General features: G+C 42.4%; 1 protein-coding gene across 1 annotated transcript in view; it reads left to right on the plus strand.

Annotated features, from left to right (window-relative positions):
• Positions 1-1581: 1581 nt before the first annotated feature.
• adgrf3b (adhesion G protein-coupled receptor F3b) overlaps positions 1582-23733 on the plus strand; it is a 58360-nt gene continuing 36208 nt past the window's right edge. Inside the window, exons 1-7 of the mRNA XM_061924441.2 lie at positions 1582-1724; positions 5375-5503; positions 8271-8332; positions 8404-8462; positions 11684-11808; positions 12876-13106; positions 13217-13447. Coding sequence (XP_061780425.2) covers positions 1631-1724; positions 5375-5503; positions 8271-8332; positions 8404-8462; positions 11684-11808; positions 12876-13106; positions 13217-13447 — 931 coding nt within the window. The 5' untranslated portion in view covers positions 1582-1630. The remainder of the gene's footprint in view (positions 1725-5374; positions 5504-8270; positions 8333-8403; positions 8463-11683; positions 11809-12875; positions 13107-13216; positions 13448-23733) is intronic.

Here is a 23733-nt window from a genome sequence, read left to right on the forward strand (position 1 = left end):
TTATTACAGTATTGTCTAGGCTAGACACTAAATTGACTGCAGGTACCACATTTGACCACAATTTGGAGGAACAATATTATTCTGTCGCCACTAAAAGTCGCTGTCATAACTGCCATGTCAAAGTCGTGTACAAACAAGTGAAGTGAAGTGAATTATATTTATATAGCGCTTTTCTCTAGTGACTCAAAGCGCTTTACATAGTGAAACCCAATATCTAAGTTACATTTAAACCAGTGTGGGTGGCACTGGGAGCAGGTGGGTAAAGTGTCTTGCCCAAGGACACAACGGCAGCGACTAGGATGGCGGAAGCGGGAATCGAACCTGCAACCCTCAAATTGCTTGCACGGCCGCTCTACCAATCGAGCTATGCCACCCCAAACAGAGAGAAAGGGCAATCCCCTTTCAAGCAACATCATCAATGATTGGTCAAACGGCCCTCATGTGACGCCATGTTAGATGCCTGTCTGAAGCCGACACTGCACTTCCTCATTATACATTGAAAAGTACAAGCATATATAGTGCAGTGATTACAAACAATACATTGATTATGTAAAATATTTTAAAAAGTAAAAGTAAGGCCAAATATAGGCTAGCGCATCATTTCTGTGTACCGTATTTTTCGGAGAGTAAGTCGCACCGGAGTATAAGTCGCACTTGCCGAAAATGCATAATAAAGAAGGAAAAAAACATATATAAGTCGCACTGGAGTATAAGTCGCATTTTTTGGGGAAATGTATTTGATAAAAGCCAACACCAAGAATAGACATTTGAAAGGCAATTTAAAATAAATAAAGAATAGTGAACAACAGGCTGAATAAGTGTACGTTATATGAGGCATAAATAACCAACTGAGAACGTTCCTGGTATGTTAACGTAACATATTATGGTAAGAGTCATTCAAATAACTATAACATATAGAACATGCTATACGTTTACCAAACAATCTGTCACTCCTAATCGCTAAATCCCATGAAATCTTATACGTCTAGTCTCTTACGTGAATGAGCTAAATAACATTATATGATATTTTACAGTAATGTGTTAATAATTTCACACATAAGTCGCTCCTGAGTATAAGTCGCACCCCCGGCCAAACTATGAAAAAAAACTGCGACTTATAGTCCGGAAAATACGGTAATTGTTCGTCCAAAGTTGATGAGGATTTTGGCAAAAAATAGTTTAATATGTTAATTTCTGCTGGTTGTGTATTTTCTGACGTACATTTGGCTGTTGGGGGCGTGTTAGAGAGCGCAGTGCGTGAAATATGATCGCAAAACTGCCCCAAAATTATACTTTGACGAGATAAAAAGTATGTCTCATTGTAAGTTTATGAGCTGGACTATGTTTAAGAATATATGTAGTCTCGTTAATAGTTTATTTTGTCAGGAAAACTAACGTCAGAACAACTGCATGCATCCGGGCAGAGCCCCACACGTCCTTGGTAGCTAACATGGCGCCTGTTTAGTTGTCCAGACTCTCTCTATACACTCTGCCCAGAGAGAGAGAGAGAGAGAGAGAGAGAGAGAGAGAGAGAGAGTTACTTACTACTATGTGGTGTTTTTTTTTAGAGAAAGTCTACATTGCTGACATTTTGTTGGAAAGTGATGAGAAGTTGCAAACTTTGACCATCATGTCCGTCTTCAATACCACAAGTGACCTGCAAGTAACAAACGTCAATGGAACTTGCCACAAAGTGACGCTTGTGGAAAGTCAACATGTCGCAGGTGCATCACACACACACACACACACACACACACACACACACACACACACACACACACACACACACACACACACACACACACACACACACACTTACAATCATAATTACCATAATACGTACAAACGCACCCATAACTGACTGATTAGATGTGATGGGCAGTAGCAACGCAACAAGTCGTGTTGCTACAATACTAATACTACACACGTTTAGATGATGATGAGGATGATGATGACAATGATTGTGATAGTGATGATAGTGATTTTGATACCTCTGAGTAGATGCAGATCAGTGATAGGTTCTTGGAATTAATTTGTACATCAGTGATTATGATGATGATGATGATGATAGTGATTGTGATGATGATGATTGTGATGATGATGACAGTGATTGTGATGATGATGATGATTGTGATGATGATGATAGTGATTGTGATGATGATGATAGTGATTGTGATGATGATAATAGTGATTGTGATAATAGTGATTGTGATAATGATGATGATGATAGTGATTGTGAGGATGTTAATGATGATAGTGATGATGATGATAGTGATTGTGATGATGATGATGATAGTGATTATGATGATGATGTAAGTGATTGTGATGATGATGGTGATTGTGATGATGTAATGATTATGATTGTGATGATCATGATGATGATGATTGTAATGATGATCATGATTAAGGCTGCAGCTAACGATTATTTTTCTATCGATTAATCTATAGATTATTTTTTTCGATTAATCGGTTAATCTATAGATTATTTTTTCGATTAATCTATAGATTATTTTTCCTTTTACCGATTATTTTTTTAATTTAAAATGAAGATGAAAAAATAAATGTAGGCCAGTTTTTTCAAAAGGCATGGCTTTTATTTACAAAAAAAAAAGTATGGCCACTCAGTCAACATTGACAACAACATGACAAAATATTCTGTAACAATGTAAACATTTAACAAAATTAAAAGTAGCTTATTTGCTTTTAATGTGCAAATATAAAAGTAAACATCCAGTGCAAATCTTAATATTCTGCAATAGTATAAGCATTTCAAAAGTAAAAGTATTGCTTATTTTGCTTTAAAATGTGCAAAAATAAAGATAAACATCCAATTCAAAAAAGTGCAAAACGGAAATATTCTGTAACAACAGTGTAAACATTTCAACAAAAGTAAAAGTATTGCTTATTTGCTAAAATGTGCAAAAATAAAGATAAACATCCAATACAAAAAAGTGCAAAACGAAATATTCTGTAACAACAGTGTAAACATTTCAACAAAAGTAAAACTTTTGCTTATTTTGCTTAATAACACAACAATGATAGTATGATTAAAGTGAAAGTTAATTGTTCGTTTGTACATAGTATACGTAATTGTTAATGTTGTAAAAGGTATTTGCACAACTAATTAACGTTAGCGTTAAAGAGGAGCGCGTCATTGTAAACACTGAACAGGCACGCCAAACGCTCCTCTCAGAGCGAAACAGTGTTTTAGTTTATGAATTTACAACGCAGATACAAATGACACATTCATGTTTTTGTGTAATGATGACAACGTATACTCACGCGGACGATTGACTAGTTGATGGTGATGGCAAGAACGCTGCCGTTGTGCTGCTATGATAGGCCATTTCCGCTCGACACAGTGTGCATACAACAACATTATTAGCAGAGGTGGGTAGAGTAGCCAGAAATTGTACTCAAGTAAGAGTACTGTTACTTTAGAGATTTATTACTCAAGTAAAAGTAAGGAGTAGTCACCCAAATATTTACTTGAGTAAAAGTAAAAAGTATGTTGTGAAAAAACTACTCAAGTACTGAGTAACATACACACACATATCATATATATATATATATATGTATGTGTGTGTGTGTGTGTGTGTGTGTGTGTGTGTATATATATACACACATGTATATATATATATATATATATGTGTGTATATATATACACACACACACACACACACACACACACACATATATATATATATATATATATATATATATATATATATATACATACATTGATATATACAGTATATAATTTATATTTATTTATTTTGCCGTTTTTGTTTACATGTTAAAGGTGTTTTAATGAATATACATGCATGTTTAACATATAGATTCCTTTCTTTCATGAAGACAGGAATATAAGTTGGTGTATTACCTGATTCTGATGACTTGCATTGATTGTAATCAGGAAGTAGTGCTGGTAACGTCCACGTTTTCAAATGGAGGAGAAAAAAAGTTCCTCCTTTCTGTCTAATACCACATGAAAGTGGTTGTTATTTGGCATCGTATTTGTCCACCTTCCATATTCGTTTTTATACCCTTTACAAGAAATATATTGGCGGCAAACTCCGTAGCTTGCTAGCTTGTTTGCGCTGGCTTTCGGAGACTCTTATTTTCAAAGCGCAGGCGCGATGGAGCGGGACTTTTATTGTGAAGACAGGAACTGTGCAGTCAGTCTTTACGGTTGAAATAAAAAAACGGTCTTTTTTCCTTCACACTTTTGATTGATTGATTGGAACTTTTATTAGTAGATTGCACAGTACAGTGCATATTCCGTACAATTGACCACTAAATGGTAACACCCGAAGTTAGCTCGGAGCCAGTCAGGTCATGTGACCCCTGGCTCTGTTTGATTGGTCCAACGTCACCAGTGACTGCATCTGATTGGTGGAACGAAGTGAAACATCACCAGTAAGGCAGGCACTATGAAGGTCTGTCTGACAGACCAAAACAAACAAAGCGTGCATTAACAGATCGATAAAAATTAGTAGCGAGTAACGAGCTGAATGTAGATAAAAGTAGCGGAGTAAAAGTAGCGGAGTAAAAGTAGCGTTTCTTCTTAGGCTGTTTATTGAAATACTCCCACACTTTTGACGACTTTTGGCGTGCTTTTTTCCCCTCGCTCGCACCGCTCGCATCGTCTGCTTTGCGCTCCGCCATGACGGTAGTGTGACGTAAATATGCGACGCGTCGACGAACAAAAACGTCCTCGACGTATTTACGTAACCGATGACGTCGACTATGTCGACGCGTCGTTTCAGCCCTAATCATGATAGGGATTGTGATGATGATGATAGTGATTCTGAGGATGGTGATGATTGTGATGATGATGATGATAGTGATTGTGATTGTGATGATAGTGATTGTGATTGTGATGATGACAATGAGTGTGATGATGATGATGATCATAGTGATTTTGATGATGAGGATGGTAATAGTGATTGTGATGATAATGATGGTTGTGATAATGATGATGATGATAGGGATTGGGATGATGAGGATGGTGATTGGGATGATAATGATGATCGTGATAATGATGATGATGATAGGGATTGGGATGATGATTTGAGTTACATTTAATGGAGAGTAACTAGTAGCTGAATTACATATAATGGAGAGCAACTAGGAGCTCAGTTACATATAATAGAGAGTGACTAGTAGCTGAGTTACATATAATGGAGAGTAATTAGTAGCCTATTTACATTTAATGGAGAGCAACTAGTAGTTGAGTTACATATAATGGAGAGTAACTAGTAACTTAGTTCAATTGAGAGTAACCAGTAGTTTAGTTACTTTTGTACATTGTCACAATGAAAAGAAAGTTGTTGTTGTGTCAAATGGTAACCAAAGTGTATTGTGTTTCTAGTTTGTGGAATTGTTGGCAACACTTCTTGTTGTGTTGGTTGTCATGGCAACCAGAGGATGGATGACAACAACATCACATGCAACAGCGGCTGTGCAACTCTGTGCACACAACGATTGTTGCCTATTGAAGGTGATGTTTATGAATATTTAAAAAAAATCATCTGTTTGCTTGTCACGCCCACAAAGTACAGTAATATCATTTACCAGTATACAAAGTGTTAGAAGTATATAGTACAGGCGTATATAGTGCAGGTGTATATATTACAGGTGTACATATTACAGATGTATAAAGTACAGGTGTATATATTACAGGTGTATATATTACAGGTGTATATAGTACAGGTGTATATAGTACAGGTGTATATATTGCAGGTGTATGTATTGAAGGTAGAAAAGCACTATACAAGTATAACCTATTTAGTACAGGTGTATATAGTACAGCTACTCCAGACGCTCCCATCAAGACTGGTTTTATCAAAACAACGTCAATATCCAACTACTAATCAATTAGAAGAGAGCTGCCCACCTGTCATGGGAGAACCGCCCTAATTGCACTTGCTTGCGACACTTCCAGGAAGCAAAGCAGAACTGCCAGCGAAGGCTCCAAGAAATGCGTAAATTCTGGTTGCAAGACAAAGCAAATGAGATCCAGACCTATGAAGACAGCAGATACCTTCACCGCTTCTATGCGGCAACAAAGGAAATCTTTGGCCCTCGTCATGGAGGTATCAACACCCTCCAGTCTGTCGACGGGGCAACGACCCTTACAGAAGATCAAGTCATCCCCGACTGGTGGAAAGAACACTTGCATGCGCTCCTTAATTGCCCATCTACAGTGGCTGATGACCTGCTTTGTAAGGTTCCCCAACTGCCTGTCAGGGACTGGCTGTCACTCCCTCCCTCCTATATCGAGTTTCAGAAGGCGTTAAGCTGCATAAAGACAAGAAAGACCCCTGGACCAGTCAACATCCCCTTAGAAGTCATCTCTCATGGCCTTGAAGACCAGGCTATTCATGACAATTGTGCGCATGTGAGAGACAAAGGCTGTACCTGCAGACTTGAAGGATCACTACCATCTTTAAGAAGGGTGATCGCTCCCTTTGCGGAAACTACCGCGGCATCTCCCTCCTCAGCATCGCTAGAAAGATGTTGCACGGACAGAGGTCCTTCCGGAATCACAGTCCGGCTATTGGCCATCTCGTCAATCACTGACATGATTTTCTGCACTCGCCTGCTTCAGGAGAAGTCTCGAGAGCAACGACGACCACTCTTTTTAATTTTTTGGGACCTAGAAAAGGCTTTTGATAGCGTACCAAGACCAGCAATGTGGGCCACCTTGAGACATTTTGTCTGCTCTGATCATTTCACAGATCTTGTACAGGCTCTCCACGACGGGATGACTGGCCGCGTCGTGGTCAAGAACACCATCTCTGACTCCTTTCCCATCACCGCTGGACTGAAGCAGGGCTGTGTTCTAGCCCACGCCCTATTTTCACTCTACCTTGGGGCTATAATCCATGAGCCTCCTGACATGGCCTGTGGCATCCAACTTCGCTACCGAATGGATAGAGGATTCTAACACTGGGCGTCTTGCGCGCGCGCTGACTCACAACCTTGGTAACTGTGGGAGCTGCAGTATGCGGACGACAACGCAATAGTTGTGGACACAGTTTCCAACCTCCAGAATACTATTGATCTCTTTGATAGCGCCTACTCTTGCTTTGGTCTCACCCGGGGCCATCCTCCTCCACACACCAGCCATGTACGATTTAGTGGAAAAGTCCTCGAGACTGTGAAAGCTATCCCATAACGTAGAAGTTACCTTGCCAGTGATTGCATTTTGCAGAAAGATATCGACAACAAAATTTGTTCTGCACATTCAGCTTTTCGGGGGCACTCCAAAGGTGTCTTCCTAAACTATAACCTTAGTTTCCATACCAAAATCGTGGTGTTCCGAGTGGTCGTTCTTTCTACCCTTCTGTACGGCTGTGGGTTTTGTATAGGCGGAATGTGAAAAAAACGCTTCTAACAGCAGAAATTTTGTGCAATCCTGAATATCAAATGGCAAGTCTTTGTCACAAATGAGTGTTTCCTTCTCTGAGCCAACCTCCCTAGCATAGAAGTAAAGATGGCATGACACCGCCTCTGCTGGACAGGACATGTCAGAGGACTGCCCACAACCCGAATCCCTCGTCAGATCCTGTTCTCGCAACTTGTATCCGGCACAAGACCCCAGGGAGCCCCCAAACGAAGATTCCGCGACTAACTAAAGGCCACTCTCCTCCGCTGCAAAATTGACCCTGCCACCTGGGAGACCCTTGCGAAGACCGCCCTGAGTGGAAGCATACTATCATTCAAGGAACAGACCGCATGGAAAGTGAAGAACGTTGTGTGCAGAGGCCAAGAGAGAACAACGCAAAGAACGGCTTCTTCTTCCCTGCTCTCCACCCACACTTCCCAGTAATAAGTGTGCCCGTCTCTACCGCTCTGCCTTGGACTTGAGCAGCCACGTCAGACGTCATCACCCCACAGACAGCAATAATTGAGACTCAAATGATCTGTTGAATGATTCCTATCGCTCGGACACGAGCAATTGCCTAGTAGTATATAGTACAGATGTATATAGTACAGGTGTATGTACTACAGGTGTATATATTGTGTATGTAGTATAGCTGTATGTAGTACAGGGGTGTACATAGTACAGGTGTGTATATAGTACAGGTGTATGTAGTACAGGTGTATACTGGATAGTACAGGTGTATATATTACCGTATGTTTACAGTCACCCAGGTGAATACAGGTCCAAATAGTACATTTGTTGAATATTTGTATATTTCACCACTAATGTATTTATTATTTAAGTGGCCTTTCCTGTCAAAACTCTTGCATTACCAAAGTTCACCTGAACATCAAGGCAGAACTCACTGCAACTACTTGGGATTCAAACAAAACTGGACAGGTACCTTTTACTACTCTTATTTTTTTTTGTATTTCAATTCTGCACAATTCTCAATCTTATTATTTTTCAAGGTTCAAACTGCCTTTGGACGCCTCAACGGATTTCAGCACTTCAAAATCACTCCTTTGAGGTAGTAATATTACTATAGAGCATTTATTAATACTATATGTATGTATATATATATATATATATATATATATATATATATATATATATATATATATATATATATATATATGTATATATATATATGTATATGTATGTATGTATGTACAAACCCCGTTTCCATATGAGGAAGGAAATTGTGTTGGATGTAAATATAAACGCAATACAATGATTTGCTAATCATTTTCAACCCATATTCAGTTGAATATGCTACAAAGACAACATATTTGATGTTCAAACTGATAAACATTTTTTGTTGTTGCAAATAATTCTTAACTTTAGAATTTGATGCCAGCAACACGTGACAAAGAAGTTGGGAAAGGTGGCAATAAATACTGATAAAGTTGAGGAATGCTCATCAAACACTTATTTGGAACATCCCACAGGTGAACAGGCAAATTGAGAACAGGTGGGTGCCATGATTGGGTATAAAAGTAGATTCCATGAAATGCTCAGTCATTCACAAACAAGGATGGGGCGAGGGTCACCCCTTTGTCAACAAATGCGTCAGCAAATTGTTGAACAGTTTAAGAAAAACCTTTCTCAACCAGCTTTTGCAAGGAATTTAGGGATGTCACCATTTACGGTCTGTAATATCATCAAAGGGTTCAGAGAATCTGGAGAAATCACTGCACGTAAGCAGCTAAGCCCGTGACCTTCGATCTCTCAGGCTGTACTGCATCAACAAGCGACATCAGTGTGTAAAGGATATCACCACATGGGCTCAGGAACACTTCAGAAACCCACTGTCAGTAACTACAGTTGGTCGCTACATCTGTAAGTGCAAGTTAAAACTCTCCTATGCAAGGCGAAAACCGTTTATCAACAACACCCAGAAACGCCGTCGGCTTCGCTGGGCCTGAGCTCATCTAAGATGGACTGATACAAAGTGGAAAAGTGTTCTGTGGTCTGACGAGTCCACATTTCAAATTGTTTTTGGAAACTGTGGACGTCGTGTCCTCCGCACCAAAGAGGAAAAGAACCATCCGGATTGTTATAGGCGCAAAGTTGAAAAGGCAGCATCTGTGATGGTATGGGGGTGTATTAGTGCCCAAAACATGGGTAACTTGGGGCGGTATAGCTCGGTTGGTAGAGTGGCCGTGCCAGCAACTTGAGGGTTCCAGGTTCGATTCCTGCTTCTGCCATCCTAGTCACTGCCGTTGTGTCCTTGGGCAAGACACTTTACCCACCTGCTCGCATGCCACCCACACTGGTTTAAATGTAACTTAGATATTGGGTTTCACTATGTAAAGCGCTTTGAGTCACTAGAGAAAAGCGCTATATAAATATAATTCACTTCACTTAATTCACTTCACAACTTACACATCTGTGAAGGCGCCATTAATGCTGAAAGGTACATACAGGTTTTGGAGCAACATATGTTGCCATCCAAGCAACGTTACCATGGACGCCCCTGCTTATTTCAGCAAGACAATGCCAAGCCACGTGTTACATCAACGTGGCTTCATAGTAAAAGAGTGCTGGCCTGCCTGTAGTCCAGACCTGTCTCCCATTGAAAATGTGTGGTGCATTCTGAAGCCTAAAATACCACAACGGAGACCCCCGGATTGTTGAACAACTTAAGCTGTACATCAAGCAAGAATGAGAAGCTTAAAAAATGTGTCTCAGTTCCCAAACATTTACTGGGTGTTGTTAAAAGGAAAGGTTATGTAACACAGTGGTGAACATGCCCTTTCCCAACTACTTTGGCACGTGTTGCATCCATGAAATTCTAAGTTAATTATTATTTGCAAAAAAAATAAAGTTTATGAGTTTGAACATCAAATATCTTGTCTTTGTAGTGCATTCAATTGAATATGGGTTGAAAAGGATTTGCAAATCATTGTATTCCGTTTATATTTACATCTAACACAATTTCCCAACTCATATGGAAACGGGGTTTGTACTTTTTATTAATCAAATCCATGAATTATTATTATTGTACTGACAATTGCAAAGTCTACTTTTTGTATTAGCTTTTGAAAATAAAATGCCTCCTTTGAAAATGTACTTTAAAAAAAATGTACAGTTAGTATTTTTGTTATCTTTCATGTTCTCTTCTCCTTTTTGTGAAGTATGCTTTACTTTCGAGACAAAAAGAATTAAACCTTTAAATATTCCAGCATGAAGAAGCTCCATCGTAAAAAGTTTAATGGCGTCTTCCAGCTGGGTAGTAACATATCATCCGGGTTAGCATGGCTAACTTCCTGGTAGATTAACTAACTTCCTGTTACGTGGCCAACTTCCTGTTATGAGGCTAACTTCCTATTATGTGGCTAACTTTCTGTTGGCTAGGCTAATTTAGTGGTAGCCTAGCCAACTTATGCTTTGTTCGCACACGTGGTCTCGTGATTTGCCTTACGGCATTTTTGTTTTCTGTTTTGGGACATTTCCGTGTTTGGAGCGTTTGGACTTTGCTGCATGTGTGCAAATGTTTAATCATAATCACAATTACAATACCAATAACAATCACAATCATAATACTCACAATCAACGTCACAATCATAATCACAAACATAATCAAAATCATAATCACAATCATAATCATAATCACAATCACAATCGTAATCACAATTGTAATCGTAATCATAATTATAATCACAATCGTAATCATAATCACAATCACATAATCACAATCATAATCTTGGTCAAAAATATTCATTATGTCTTCTTATTCATATACGCTTTCATATTTTCTTGTAATCAGACAACATTTTCGGTATATTAGATGGAATCTTTACCTGACATGTTTCGACTGTCATCTGCAGTCTTCTTCAGAAGGGTCACCTGACCACTGTGACGTGTTGCCTATCAGCTGTTCTTATAGGCGTGGCCAACCAGGCAGACCTGTCAAATCTACCTGGTTGCAATCATAACCACAAAATCATAATCGTAATCATAATCATAATTATAATCACAATCATAATCGTAATTCCACAATCATAAATCACAATCATAATCACAATGACAAAATCACAATCATAATCGTAATAATCATAATCACAATCATAATCGTAATCATAATCACAATCATAATCACAATTAGGCCAGGGAATCTGACTATTTGGCATGTTGAATGTGGATTTTTGAACCTTTTAAGTGTCCGCTAAAGATGCAGAAAAAGCTGAAGTTGTTGGTTGATTTGTGTTGATTTGTTTTGATTTGTGTTCCTTGTCCTCTGTGAAGGCGATCCAACAGAAGTGCTGACTTCCAGGTCGTCCTTGGCTGCAAATGTCAAACTGCCGAACTCCAACAACTTGTGTCCACTTTGGAAACCAGTCTGGCAGCAGATATTCAGGTCCACACTGCAGGCAAGTACCACAGCTTTCCTTTGTAGTACTCCAAGAATCAAGTATTTCATTTCCTTTTACTTTGTAGGCTTTACATGCAGTAAATCAAGATTAAAGTATTTAATGTCCATTTACTTTGTAGGCCTTAAACAAGTAGTACTCCGGGATTCAAGTATTTCATGTCCTTTTACTTTGTAGGCTTTAAACATGTAGTACTCCGGATTAAAGTATTTGATGTTGTTTTAATTTGTAGGCTTTAAACATGTAGTACTCCGGGATTAAAACATTTCATATTGTATTACTTTGTAAGATTTAAATGTAAAACACATTTTTTATGTAGTACTTCTAGATTAAGATATTTGATATTGTTTTACTATGTAAGATTCAAATGTAAAACATCTCCCATGTAGTATTTCTAGATTAAAGTATTTTTTATTGTTTTACTTTGTAGGCTTAAACATAAAACACATCACAGAAGAATAAGTAAAGGATCACTTCCTGTCCTGGTGCTGTGGTTTTGTCAGTATTTCCTGTTTGGTGTATATATATATATATATATATATATATATATATATATATATATATATATATATATATATATATATATGTAGAGAGAGAGAGAGATATATATATATACATATAGAGATATATATATATAAATATATATAGATAGAGATATATATACATCTATCTATCTATCTATCTATCTATGTTTGTGTGTGTGTATGTATGTGTATATATATACACATATGTATGTATGTATGTATATGTGTATACACAAAGCCATTTTAGGCCATCTCCATGCAACCAGAAAGAGTTTCTTAACATGTAGCCTGTTTTTAAAAAAAAGTTTAATTATAATTATTATACAAATTGATACACTGTGAGAATCGATTTTGAATTCCCAGGAATCGAAATCGGATCGAAAATTTAGATTCACGCCTCTATAGGGGTCTGATATCGCGATTTTTATTCATCCTGATTAAAAATCTATTCATAATTTTCACAAATTGTTTACATTTTATATATATATATATATATATATATATTGACAGCCCTAAGGTGTGTGAGTCATCATTTCCACACAGGTATGGTCACCTTAGAATCGGTAGAAGCGTTGGTGCCGTACATGTCCGCCCCGATGCTCAAGTGCACATTTGAGGAGATGTCAAGTGGCGCTAACTGGAAAATGTTTGGATCAAACGGCTCCGTTGAGCTCCGTGACAGCAGTGTTGTGAAAGTGGATTCCAGCTGTGCCACAAAAGAAAAGAAGTCTTGCATTGTACTGCGACTTCAGAACATAACAAACATTTGGACAGGTGACTTTTTGTCGGACATTTCTGCAATATGATATTCTTTTCAAGGACAACACCTTGATATCTTTGGTTTGGTAAACAAATATTCCTGTGAATGTGTTGTGTTGTTGCAGGCACGTATGAATGTGGATTTACTGTGGGGTCCATCAGGCACACAGCAAGGACACGCCTTGGAGTGGCACCTTTGCCTGAACACATCTCTATGAAGGCCACGCCGTCCACCGTGGACTGCTCCAACAGACCGAGCTCTGACATTGTTCCCGTGAGCGTCACAGCGACAGTCCAATACCACAACTCCTACCAAGTCTGCTGGAGATACAAGAAGACAAGTCGCTGCAACACATGTAAGTTCCACGACTAGGACAAAAACCACACTGCTCCTTCCAGTACACCTGAATAGACCTTACAGGGAAGGCTGAGGAGTGTGATCCCACGATAAACACACCCTCTGGTTCCCCTTCTTAATGAGAGGAACCACCACCCCGGCCTGCCAATCCAGCGGCCCCGCCCCCAATGTCCACGCAATGCTGCGGAGTCTTGTCAACCACGACAGCCCCACAGCATCCAGAGCCTTAAGGCCCTACCACCGAGGAACTCCTTAACTACCTCGGTAACCTCAGCCCCAGAAATAGGAGAGCCCACCACAGAGTCCCCGGTACTGCGTCCTCATTGGAAGACGTGTAGGTGGGATTGAAAAGGTATTGGAAGTATTCCTTCTACATCCCCAGTCGACATCAGCAGCACACCATCTCCACCTTACACGGTGTTGGCAGTGCACGTCATTCTTTATGGCTTCTCTGAACTCCTCCCATGTCCGAGTTCTTGCCTCTGCAACCGCCAAAGCCACACACCGCTTAGCCTGACGGTGCCTGTCCGCTGCTTCCGGAGTCCCATGAGCCAACAGGACTCCTTCATAAGCTTGACAGCATCCCTTACCACTGGTGTCCACCAGCGGACTTTGGGATTACCGCCACGGCAGGCACCGACCACCTTGCGGCTAAAGCTCCGATTGGCTGCTTCGACAATAGAGGCACAGAACATGGTACACTCGGACTCAATGTCCAGTGCCTCCCTCGTGACATGATCAAAGTTTGGGCCTGCCAGGTCTGTCTGGCATTCTCCCCCACCATCGGAGCTGACTCACCACCAGCTGGTGATCGGTTGAAAGCTCCACCCCTCTCTTTACCGGAGTGTCCAAAACATGAGACCGCAAATCCGATGACACAACCACAAAGTCGATCATCGAACTGCAGCCTAGGGAGTCTTGGTGCCAAGTGCACATATGGACACCATTATGTTTGAACATGGTGTTTGTTATGGATAATATGTGACAAGCACAAAAGCCCAGTAACAAAACAACACTCAGGTTCAGATCCGGGCGGACATTTTTCCCAATCACGCCTCATCAGGTTTTACTGTCATTGCCAATGTGAGCGTTGAAGTCACCCAGCACTCTAAAGTATTCTCTCTTGGGACTCCAAAAACGGCGCGTCCTCCAAACTGCTGATGGGTGCATAAGCACAAACAACAGTCAGAACCCGTCCCACTAGGTCCAGCCGGAACTTCTCTACCTCGTGCACTAGCCCCCCCCCCCCCACTCCCGCACTTCTCAGCGAGGTGACGTTCCACATCCCAAGAGCTAGCTTCTGTAGCCTTCGACTGCTGCTCAGCTCACAGTGCACCCGACTTCTATGGCCTCTCCTATGAGTGGTGAGCCCACTAGTGTGTGTGTGACAATCATTGGTACTTTAACTTTAACTTTAATTAGAAGGGGGACCCACGTTGCCTTTTTGGACCCTGCCTTCGACTGCTTCCCAGCTCACTGAGCACCCGACTGCTATGGACTCTCCTATGAGTGGTGAACCCATTGGAAGTGGGACCCACGTTGCCTTTTTAGGCTCTGCCCGACTGGGCCCTTTGGGGATAGACCTGGCCACAAAGGGCTCGCCATCGAGCCCCACCTCCAGTCCTGGCTCAAGAGGGGGGCCCTGGTGACCAGCGTTCGGGCTCAGTCCTTGAAGATGTCTATTCATTGAAGTAATTGAGCTGCTAGGTAAGTAAATAAATCAATAAGTAAGTCAGTGAATTAGTAAAGAAGTAAGTAAATAAGTAAGTAAATCAATAAGTAAGTAAGTGAGTGAGTAATTGAGTAAAAACCAGCAAGTAAGTAAGTAAGTGAATAAATAAATAAGTAAATCAACATGTAAATAAGTAAATTAGTAAATAAATAAATGCATAAATAAATAAAGTTGTTTTTAAATTTGACAGTAAATGAAACATGGTGTTACAAGGGTAGAATAGTGCCACGTTTCCTTTATTGTAAAATAAAAACAGTGCTAAGAATAAAACACTTTCTGCCCGTGTGGGGTGTGGTCTCTCGCTGGCTTAGGACTGGTTCTCTCCTGCTTCTCTCATGCCTTGTCCTCAGCCGGGCGCGTTTTTGGGCTGCTGCGAGCCTGCCCGGCTGCACGTTGGGCCCGGTTCTGAGGGTCCTTTCGCTGGCCGGCCTGCCTGCGTCGGGCCCGTGGTCCCTTGTTCTCTGGTTACCGCACTTGCTGTTGTGGGTTGGGCTTTCTGAGTGGCTGGGGTCGTACTTTGGCTCCTGCGCAGACTGGGTGACAAATATATAGTGCACAAATAAGCACATACATGCATACGCACATACACACGTATGTTCATACATATATACATACATACACATGTATGTTCATACGTACATACATAAATACATACATCCATACACCCATACATACATACATACATACACACATACATACATACATACATACATTTTTTTTTATTTATCAACTTTTTCTTTGCTGCGCCTGAAAAAGCTGCAGCACATCACAGTAGCTCCTTTAACTTCCTTCATTTTACTTTATTTTTGGTATTATTCTCAATTTTTCTTGCTTTTTTTTTATCCTTTATCTTTTCCATAAACCACTAATTATGGTTCTTGGGCGCTTTTGTGTGTTTTCGTTACTTTTATTTTTATTTTCAGGCCGTTTTGTGTTTGGCTTTGATCAGTTGAGCAGCTGGCCCTTTGTTTACACAGACGAGGAGCTGTTTACGCTCTACTTGCCAGCGCTATGTAGATCGCGGCCGGACATTTCCGTGGAACTACGGCCGGCACAAAGATGAAGGAGCGTAGAAGGAAATTTAAGCCTGCAATTTCCTCTGTCCTCGTGGGGAATGTGTGAATAAAATGGATGAATTGTTCGGGCTCGTCCAAACTCAAAAGGAGTACACCGTTTGCAGTATCATGTGCTTTACGGAGACTTGGCTACACACGGACTTCCCGGACCACAGCGCGTCTCTACCCGGCTTCACAACCTCACGGGCGGATAGAGACACACTCCTGAGCGGTAAGAAGAAAGGTGAACGAGAGGTGGTGTAATCCTGGCCATATTACAAATCAGCAGCGTCGTTCAAAAAAGCTTTTATCAATTACGCCAAATAGCGAAAGTGAAACCGCTTCTATCAAGACATGATCTTGAGAAATTAATCCACGCTTTTATCTCGACTCGTCTTGACTACTGCAATGCCCTGTATGTTGGCATTAGCCAGGCCTCCCTCGCCCGCCTGCAGCTCGTGCAGAACTCTGCTGCTCGTCTGCTAACACAGACCCGCAGACGTGAGCACATCACCCCTATTTTAGCGTCCCTTCACTGGCTCCCTGTGCGTTACCGAATACATTTTAAACTCCTTTTATTTGTTTTTAAATGTCTAAACAACCTCGCGCCAACCTATCTCTCCGACCTCCTTCAGCCTTACTGCCCCACCCGATCCTTAAGATCAGCCGATCAGCTGCTGTTGACGGTCCCTGACACAAGGCTGAAGCTTAGAGGTGACAGAGCTTTCGCCGTTGCTGCTCCCAAGCTCTGGAACGACCTACCCCTGAGTGTTAGACAAGCCTCCTCTCTTCCTGTTTTTAAATCTCTCTTAAAAACATACTTTTATTCCATGGCTTTTAACACTGAGTGATATCCATCCTGCAATGGCGCCCCATAATACACTTGCTGTGATCCTGTTTTTATGTTTTTATGTTTTTATTAATTCTATTTTAATTATTTATTTTTTTATCGTGTTCTGTTTGTGTTGTGTTGTGTTTGCTCGGTACTCGTTTTATCTTTTAACCTGTTCATTGTACAGCACTTTGGCTACCCCTGTGGTAAATTTTAAATGTGCTCTATAAATAAAGTTGATTTGATTTGATTTGATTTGATATTACTGTAAAGGAGTGTGTTTGCATGCCGGACATCGAACCTCTGGCTATTGGAATTTGACCATATTATTTGCCAAGGGAGTTTACTTCTGTAATCTTCATCGGAGTATACATCCTTCCTTCTGCAGACGAGGCTGCTGCTTGTGACATTCCGATGCCCTCGTTCTCATTTCGGGTGACTTTAATCATGCTTCTTTGGACTCAATTTTACCCACTTTCCACCGATATATGCACTGTGCAACAAGAGACAATAAAACTCTAGACTTACTGTTCAAAAGATGCATACAGTGCCTCTGCCCTGCCCTCCCTGGGACGGTCTGATAACAATCTGGCACTTTTAAAGGGGAACATTATCACCAGACCTATGTAAGCGTCAATATATACCTTGATGTTGCAGAAAAAAGACCATATTTTTTTAACCGATTTCTGAACTCTAAATGGGTGAATTTTGGCGAATTAAACGCCTTTCTAATATTCGCTCTCAGAGCGATGACGTCACAACGTGACGTCGCATCGGGAAGCAATCCGCCATTTTCTCAAACACCGAGTCAAATCAGCTCTGTTATTTTCCGTTTTTTCGACTGTTTTCCGTACCTTGGAGACATCATGCCTCGTCGGTGTGTTGTCGGAGGGTGTAACAACACGAACAGGGACGGATTCAAGTTGCACCAGTGGCCCAAAGATGCGAAAGTGGCAAGAAATTGGACGTTTGTGCCGCACACTTTACCGACGAAAGCTATGCTACGACAGAGATGGCAAGAATGTGTGGATATCCTGCGACACTCAAAGCAGATGCATTTCCAACGATAAAGTCAAACAAATCTGCCGCCAGACCCCCATTGAATCTGCCGGAGTGTGTGAGCAATTCAGGGACAAAGGACCTCGGTAGCACGGCAAGCAATGGCGACAGTTTGTTCCCGCAGACGAGCGAGCTAAACCCCCCTGGATGTCTTGGCTCACACCGTCCCGAAGATGATCAAGAGAAGAATATCGACCCTAGCTTCCCTGGCCTGCTGACATGAGGGTATGTCTACAGAATATATTAATTGATGAAAATTGGGCTGTCTGCACTCTCAAAGTGCATGTTGTTGCCAAATGTATTTCATATGCTGTAAACCTAATTCATAGTTGTTAGTTTCTTTTAATGCCAAACAAACACATACCAATCGTTGGATAGAAGGCGATCGCCAAATTTGTCCTCGCTTTCTCCCGTGTCGCTGGCTGTCGTGTCGTTTTCGTCGGTTTCGCTTGCATACGGTTCAAACCGATATGGCTCAATAGCTTCAGTTTCTTCTTCAATTTCGTTTTCGCTACCTGCCTCCACACTACAACCATCCGTTTCAATACATTCGTAATCTGTTGAATCGCTTAAGCCGCTGAAATCCGAGTCTGAATCCGAGCTAATGTCGCTATAGCTTGCTGTTCTTTCCGCCATGTTTGTTTGTGTTGGCTTCACTATATGACGTCACAGGAAAATGGACGGGTGGTTAAAATCAGGCACTTTGAAGCTTTTTTTAGGGATATTGCGTGATGGGTAAAATTTGGAAAAAAACTTCGAAAAATATAACAAGCCACTGGGAACTGATTTTTAATGGTTTTAACAATTCTGAAATTGTGATAATGTTCCCCTTTAAAACCTCAATATGTTCCTGCTGTGAGGAGGCAGCCTGTCTCAAAAAAATCCGTGCGGAGGCGGAACCAGGAAGCATGTCTTGCCCTGCAGGACTGTTTTGAGACCACAGACTGGAACGTGCTATGTAAACCTCACGGGACAGACATTGACAGCATCACAGACTGCATCACAGACTACATCAATTTATGTGAGGACTCCATCATCCCTACAAAAACTGTCCACTTTTACCCAAATAACGAGCCCTGGATCACCAGCCAGCTAAAGGTGCTGCTAAATAAAAAGAAGCTATCCTTCATAGCTGGTGATCGGGATGAGTTGAGGAGGATACAGTTGCAGCTTAAAATACAGCTGCGAGAAGGAAAAGATGCCTAAAGAAGAAAGCTAGAGGCCAAACTCCAGCAGAATAACATTTGGGATGCATGGAAGGGCATGAAAACCATCACAGGCTTCAATAACAAAGCCAAACTGCTGGATAGGGTTGTAGATAGAGCCAACGAGCTGAATTTCTTTTTCAATAGATTTAGCAATGCACCCCTTACTGACCCTTCCCCCACTACTCCTGTCCTCACACCTCCCCTGACCATCAATCCACAAACTCCGTCACTGTTGCCTGACACTGCTGTTTTTCATCGCCCCCACTTCCACCCCCACTGAGAAAGCCAGCCCGGTGTGTCTTACACCTGGCCATTTGAGACGACAGCTGGAGAGAGTCAACCCAGCCAAGTCAGCAGGCCCTGACCGAGTCAACCCCTGGGTCCTGAAGACTTATGCTGATCAGCTGACTGAGATCATGCACTTCATCTTCAACCAGCACAACCTGCTATCCGGGGGCCAGAACCTAGTCACCTGTTCGATACACCTGCCTTCAATCCCACGTCACAAGCTGTGTGTCTCGTCTTCCCGCATTCCCTCCGCTTCCCTGGCTGCCCCTGAAGTTAAAAAGGATACCAGCGCTATGAAAAACATCCTGCATAGTGCCGGTGCCCAAGAAGCTCATCTCACCGGGCTTGAATGACTTCAGACCGGCTGCCCTGACGTCTCATGTCATGAAGGTCCTTGAGGCACTTGTGCTGGCTCAGCTGAGACCCCTGGTGGCTCCTTCCCTGAACCCTCTTCAGTTTGTGTATCAGCCCCATGTAGGAGTGGGTGATGCTATTATCTACCTGCTGCATTGTGCTCACTCTCACCTGAATGGCGGGATGGGCACTGTGAGGATCATGTTCTTTGATTTCTCCAGTGCCTTTAACACTATTGAACCAATTATAATGAGTGACAAGTTGCTCAGGATGGGTGTCAGTTCATCCATTGTCTCCTGGATCAATGATTACTTATCTGATAGGCCCCAGTTTGTGCGACTGGGGAGCTCCCTGTTGGATACTGTGGTCAGTGGTGTAGGTGCTCCACAGGGGACTGTCCTGTCTCCTTTCCTGTTCACCCTGTACGCCTCAGACTTCCAGTATAGTTCCAGGTCCTGCCACCTGCAGAAAAACTCGGATGACTCTGCTGTGGTCGGGTATACGAGGGACAGGAATTGGAGCACAGGACACTGATCGCTGACTTTGTGGAGTGGTCTCAGGAGAACCATCTGCTCCTTAATGTGGACAAGACCAATGAGCTGGTCATTGACTTTAAGAATAAAATGACACATGTGGAGCCCATCAAGATCCAGGGCCGGGAGGTGGCAGTAGTGGGGCAGTACAAGTATCTGGTAATCCACTTGAACAGCACACTGGACTGGAAGGACAACAGCAAAGCTGTATACAAGAAGGGCATGAGCAGAATATTTTTCCTGAGGAAGCTTAGGTCCTTTAATGTGTGCAGCGAGCTGTTGGAGATCTTTTTTCAGTCTATTGTGGCCACTGCCCTGTACTTTGCAGTGGTTTGTTGGGGGAGCAGCACCAGCAAAAGGGACTTAATCCGGATTGGCAAACTGATCCGGAAAGCCGGCCAAACTATTGGCACGCAGTTGGAGGTGTTTGTGTCAGTGAGGGACAGGAGGACACTGGACAAACTGCTGGCCATCATGGGCAATCCTGCCCACCCACTCCACCTGACAATTGAGGGACAGCGGAGCTCATACTCCATCAGTGGCCTAGTGGTTAGAGTGTCCGCTCTGAGATCGGTAGGTTGTGAGTTCAAACCCCGGCCGAGTCATACCAAAGACTATAAAAATGGGACCCATTTCCCTCCCTGCTTGGCACTCAGCATCAAGGGTTGGAATTGGGGGTTAAATCACCAAAATGATTCCCGGGCGCGGCCACCGCTGCTGCTCACTGCTCCCCTCACCTCCCAGGGGGTGATTAAGGGTGATGGGTCAAATGCAGAGAGTAATTTTGCCACACCTAGTGTGTGTGTGACAATCATTGGCACTTTAACTTTAACTTTAACAGGCTCCTTCAGCTTTGTTCCCACAGTGTTCGATTCAAGAACTCCTTCATTCCGCACTCCATCCAGCTGTATAATAAAGCGACATAGAGCAATAAATTATATTTGTCTATTACCTGACCGCTTCTTTGTTAGCTACTTCTCTTTGTTTGTAATGTATATTTTCTGCTGGATCTACTCTCTATTTTATGCTGCCCTTTTTTTTTTTGCTTCATCTGTTACATATACTGTAATATTGTGCATTAGAGATGCGCGGATAGGCAATTATTTCATCCGCAACCGCGTCAGAAAGTCGTCAACCATCCGCCATCCACCCGATGTAACGTTTGAGCAGAACTGCACCCGCCCACCATCCGCCCGTTGTTATATATCTAATATTAATAAAAAAATTTAAAAAAAGGGTGAAAACTACGCGAATTGCACCTTGTGCAGACAAGATTTTTCGATCGGACACGGAGGAATTAGCGATGTAAAAGACCACGTTGGGACAAAAAAACACAAGTCTAATGCTGTTGCTAGCGATACAAGTGGAAAACTTTCAACGTTTTTCGTCGCCCAAACAGATTCTTTGGATGTGATAAATGCCGAAGTTTTATTTACGGAAGCAATAATTGAGCATGGACTTCCAATCGCACTGGCTGATCACATGGGACAGTTAATAATGTAATGCAACCTTTAAAAATCATTACGCGGTGATCGCGATCCCAAAAATAAACTTTTCTTGCATGATAATGTCCAGAAAAATTCGCTTTATATTACTATAGAGTCCTTTTAACGAATGAGTTTGATGGTTTATCACAAACCTTAAATGAAAGAAGTCCTTTGTTCTCCTGCACCATGCATGCGCAATCCTGTCGGCTGTATTTCACAGCACGACATACTGTAAAAAGTGTTTATACTATTTATACTTTCAATTAACAAATTGAAGTCTTGTGAAAGGTTGACAGGATAACTGGCATTAACTGTCAAAATAATTTCAAACTATTGAAGTTAGCTTACAGAATAAACATGTCAATCAACCCATATGATTTTTGCTGTAATATTTTTGTTTTGAAAAGTCACTGTGACTGATAGAAAAGTGATGGTTTTAGCAACATTTTAACCTGTCTGAATGCTAATAGTCATTTTGCGTCGGGGGGCGAAGCCCTGAACCCTCCACCAGGACTTTGTCCTGGACCTACCGGGGCCTGCGGCCCTTGGACCCTGGCTACTAGGTTTTTCTGATTTAAAAGTTGGCAGGTATGGTGAGGTTATAAAGCTTTTGCCTGTTAAAGAAAGGAGACTGATCCAATGCACAGACATTCGCGTGCCACGCTGTCACGACCCAGACGCACACCAGTGCGCAATCATATGGGAGCCGCGCTGAGCGCACCTCCAAGCGCGTCTCGCTGCCGGCGACGGCCAGATATGGGCCCACGCTCCAGCGCCATCCATTTTCAGGGCTAGTTGATTCGGCAGGTGGGTTGTTACACACTCCTTAGCGGGTTCCAACTTCCATGGCCACCGTCCTGCTCTCTATATCAACCAGGGTGAGCCCCACCCCTTTCATGAGCGCACTACGCGCGGAGTGACCCCTGTTACGCGCCCCCGGCAACAGGGGTGGCAAGCAGGTAAGCTGCGCGGGCGGAGCGCGCGGAGTGACCCATGTTACGAGCCCCCGGCCACGGGGGTGGCGGGCAGGTAAGCTGCTTACCTGCTGCGCGTGACGCCGGCCGCGGCGAAAGCGGACGAGGCGGGGTGTCGGTGCGGTGGGCGCGGTAGTGACCCTGGACGTGCGTCGGGCCCTTCTCGCGGATCGCCTCAGCTACGGCTCCCGGTGGGGCCCTCTCGGGGGAAGGGGCCTCGGTCCCGGACCCCGGCGAGGCGTCCCTTCTCCGCTCCGTAAAAGTGTCCATCTCTTTTCTTTTTTTTTCTTCTGTTGTGGCATATGCAGCAGGTGCCTGCTCGTTTTTCGTATGTGGGTAACAACATTTAACTATGTATATATATTTCCGAATTGGTTTAACTGCCACCCGCAAAAAAAAAAAAAAAAAATTAATCCGCCCGACCCGACCCGCGAGCGGATAAAATCTTAGTTTTTTTAATTTCATCCGCCCGATCCGCGGATAATCCGCGGACTCCGCGGTTGTGTCCGCAAACCGCGCATCTCTATTGTGCATGGTCAGGGCCGGCCCGTGGCATAGGCCGTATAGGCAAATGCTAAGGGCGCCGTCCATCAGGGGGCGCCACGCAAGTGCCACAAATGTTGGAGAGAAAAAAGAGAAAAAAAGGTGGTACTATTTCTAAATACAAAAAATAATCCCACGTTAATTAAAATGCAAAGTAAAGCCTATTTAATAGAAATATTATTTGTTACAACATCAATTACAGTACTCCCACCTTACATT

This window comes from Nerophis lumbriciformis, linkage group LG29 (assembly GCF_033978685.3).
Source record: "Nerophis lumbriciformis linkage group LG29, RoL_Nlum_v2.1, whole genome shotgun sequence".
NCBI lineage: Eukaryota > Metazoa > Chordata > Actinopteri > Syngnathiformes > Syngnathidae > Nerophis > Nerophis lumbriciformis.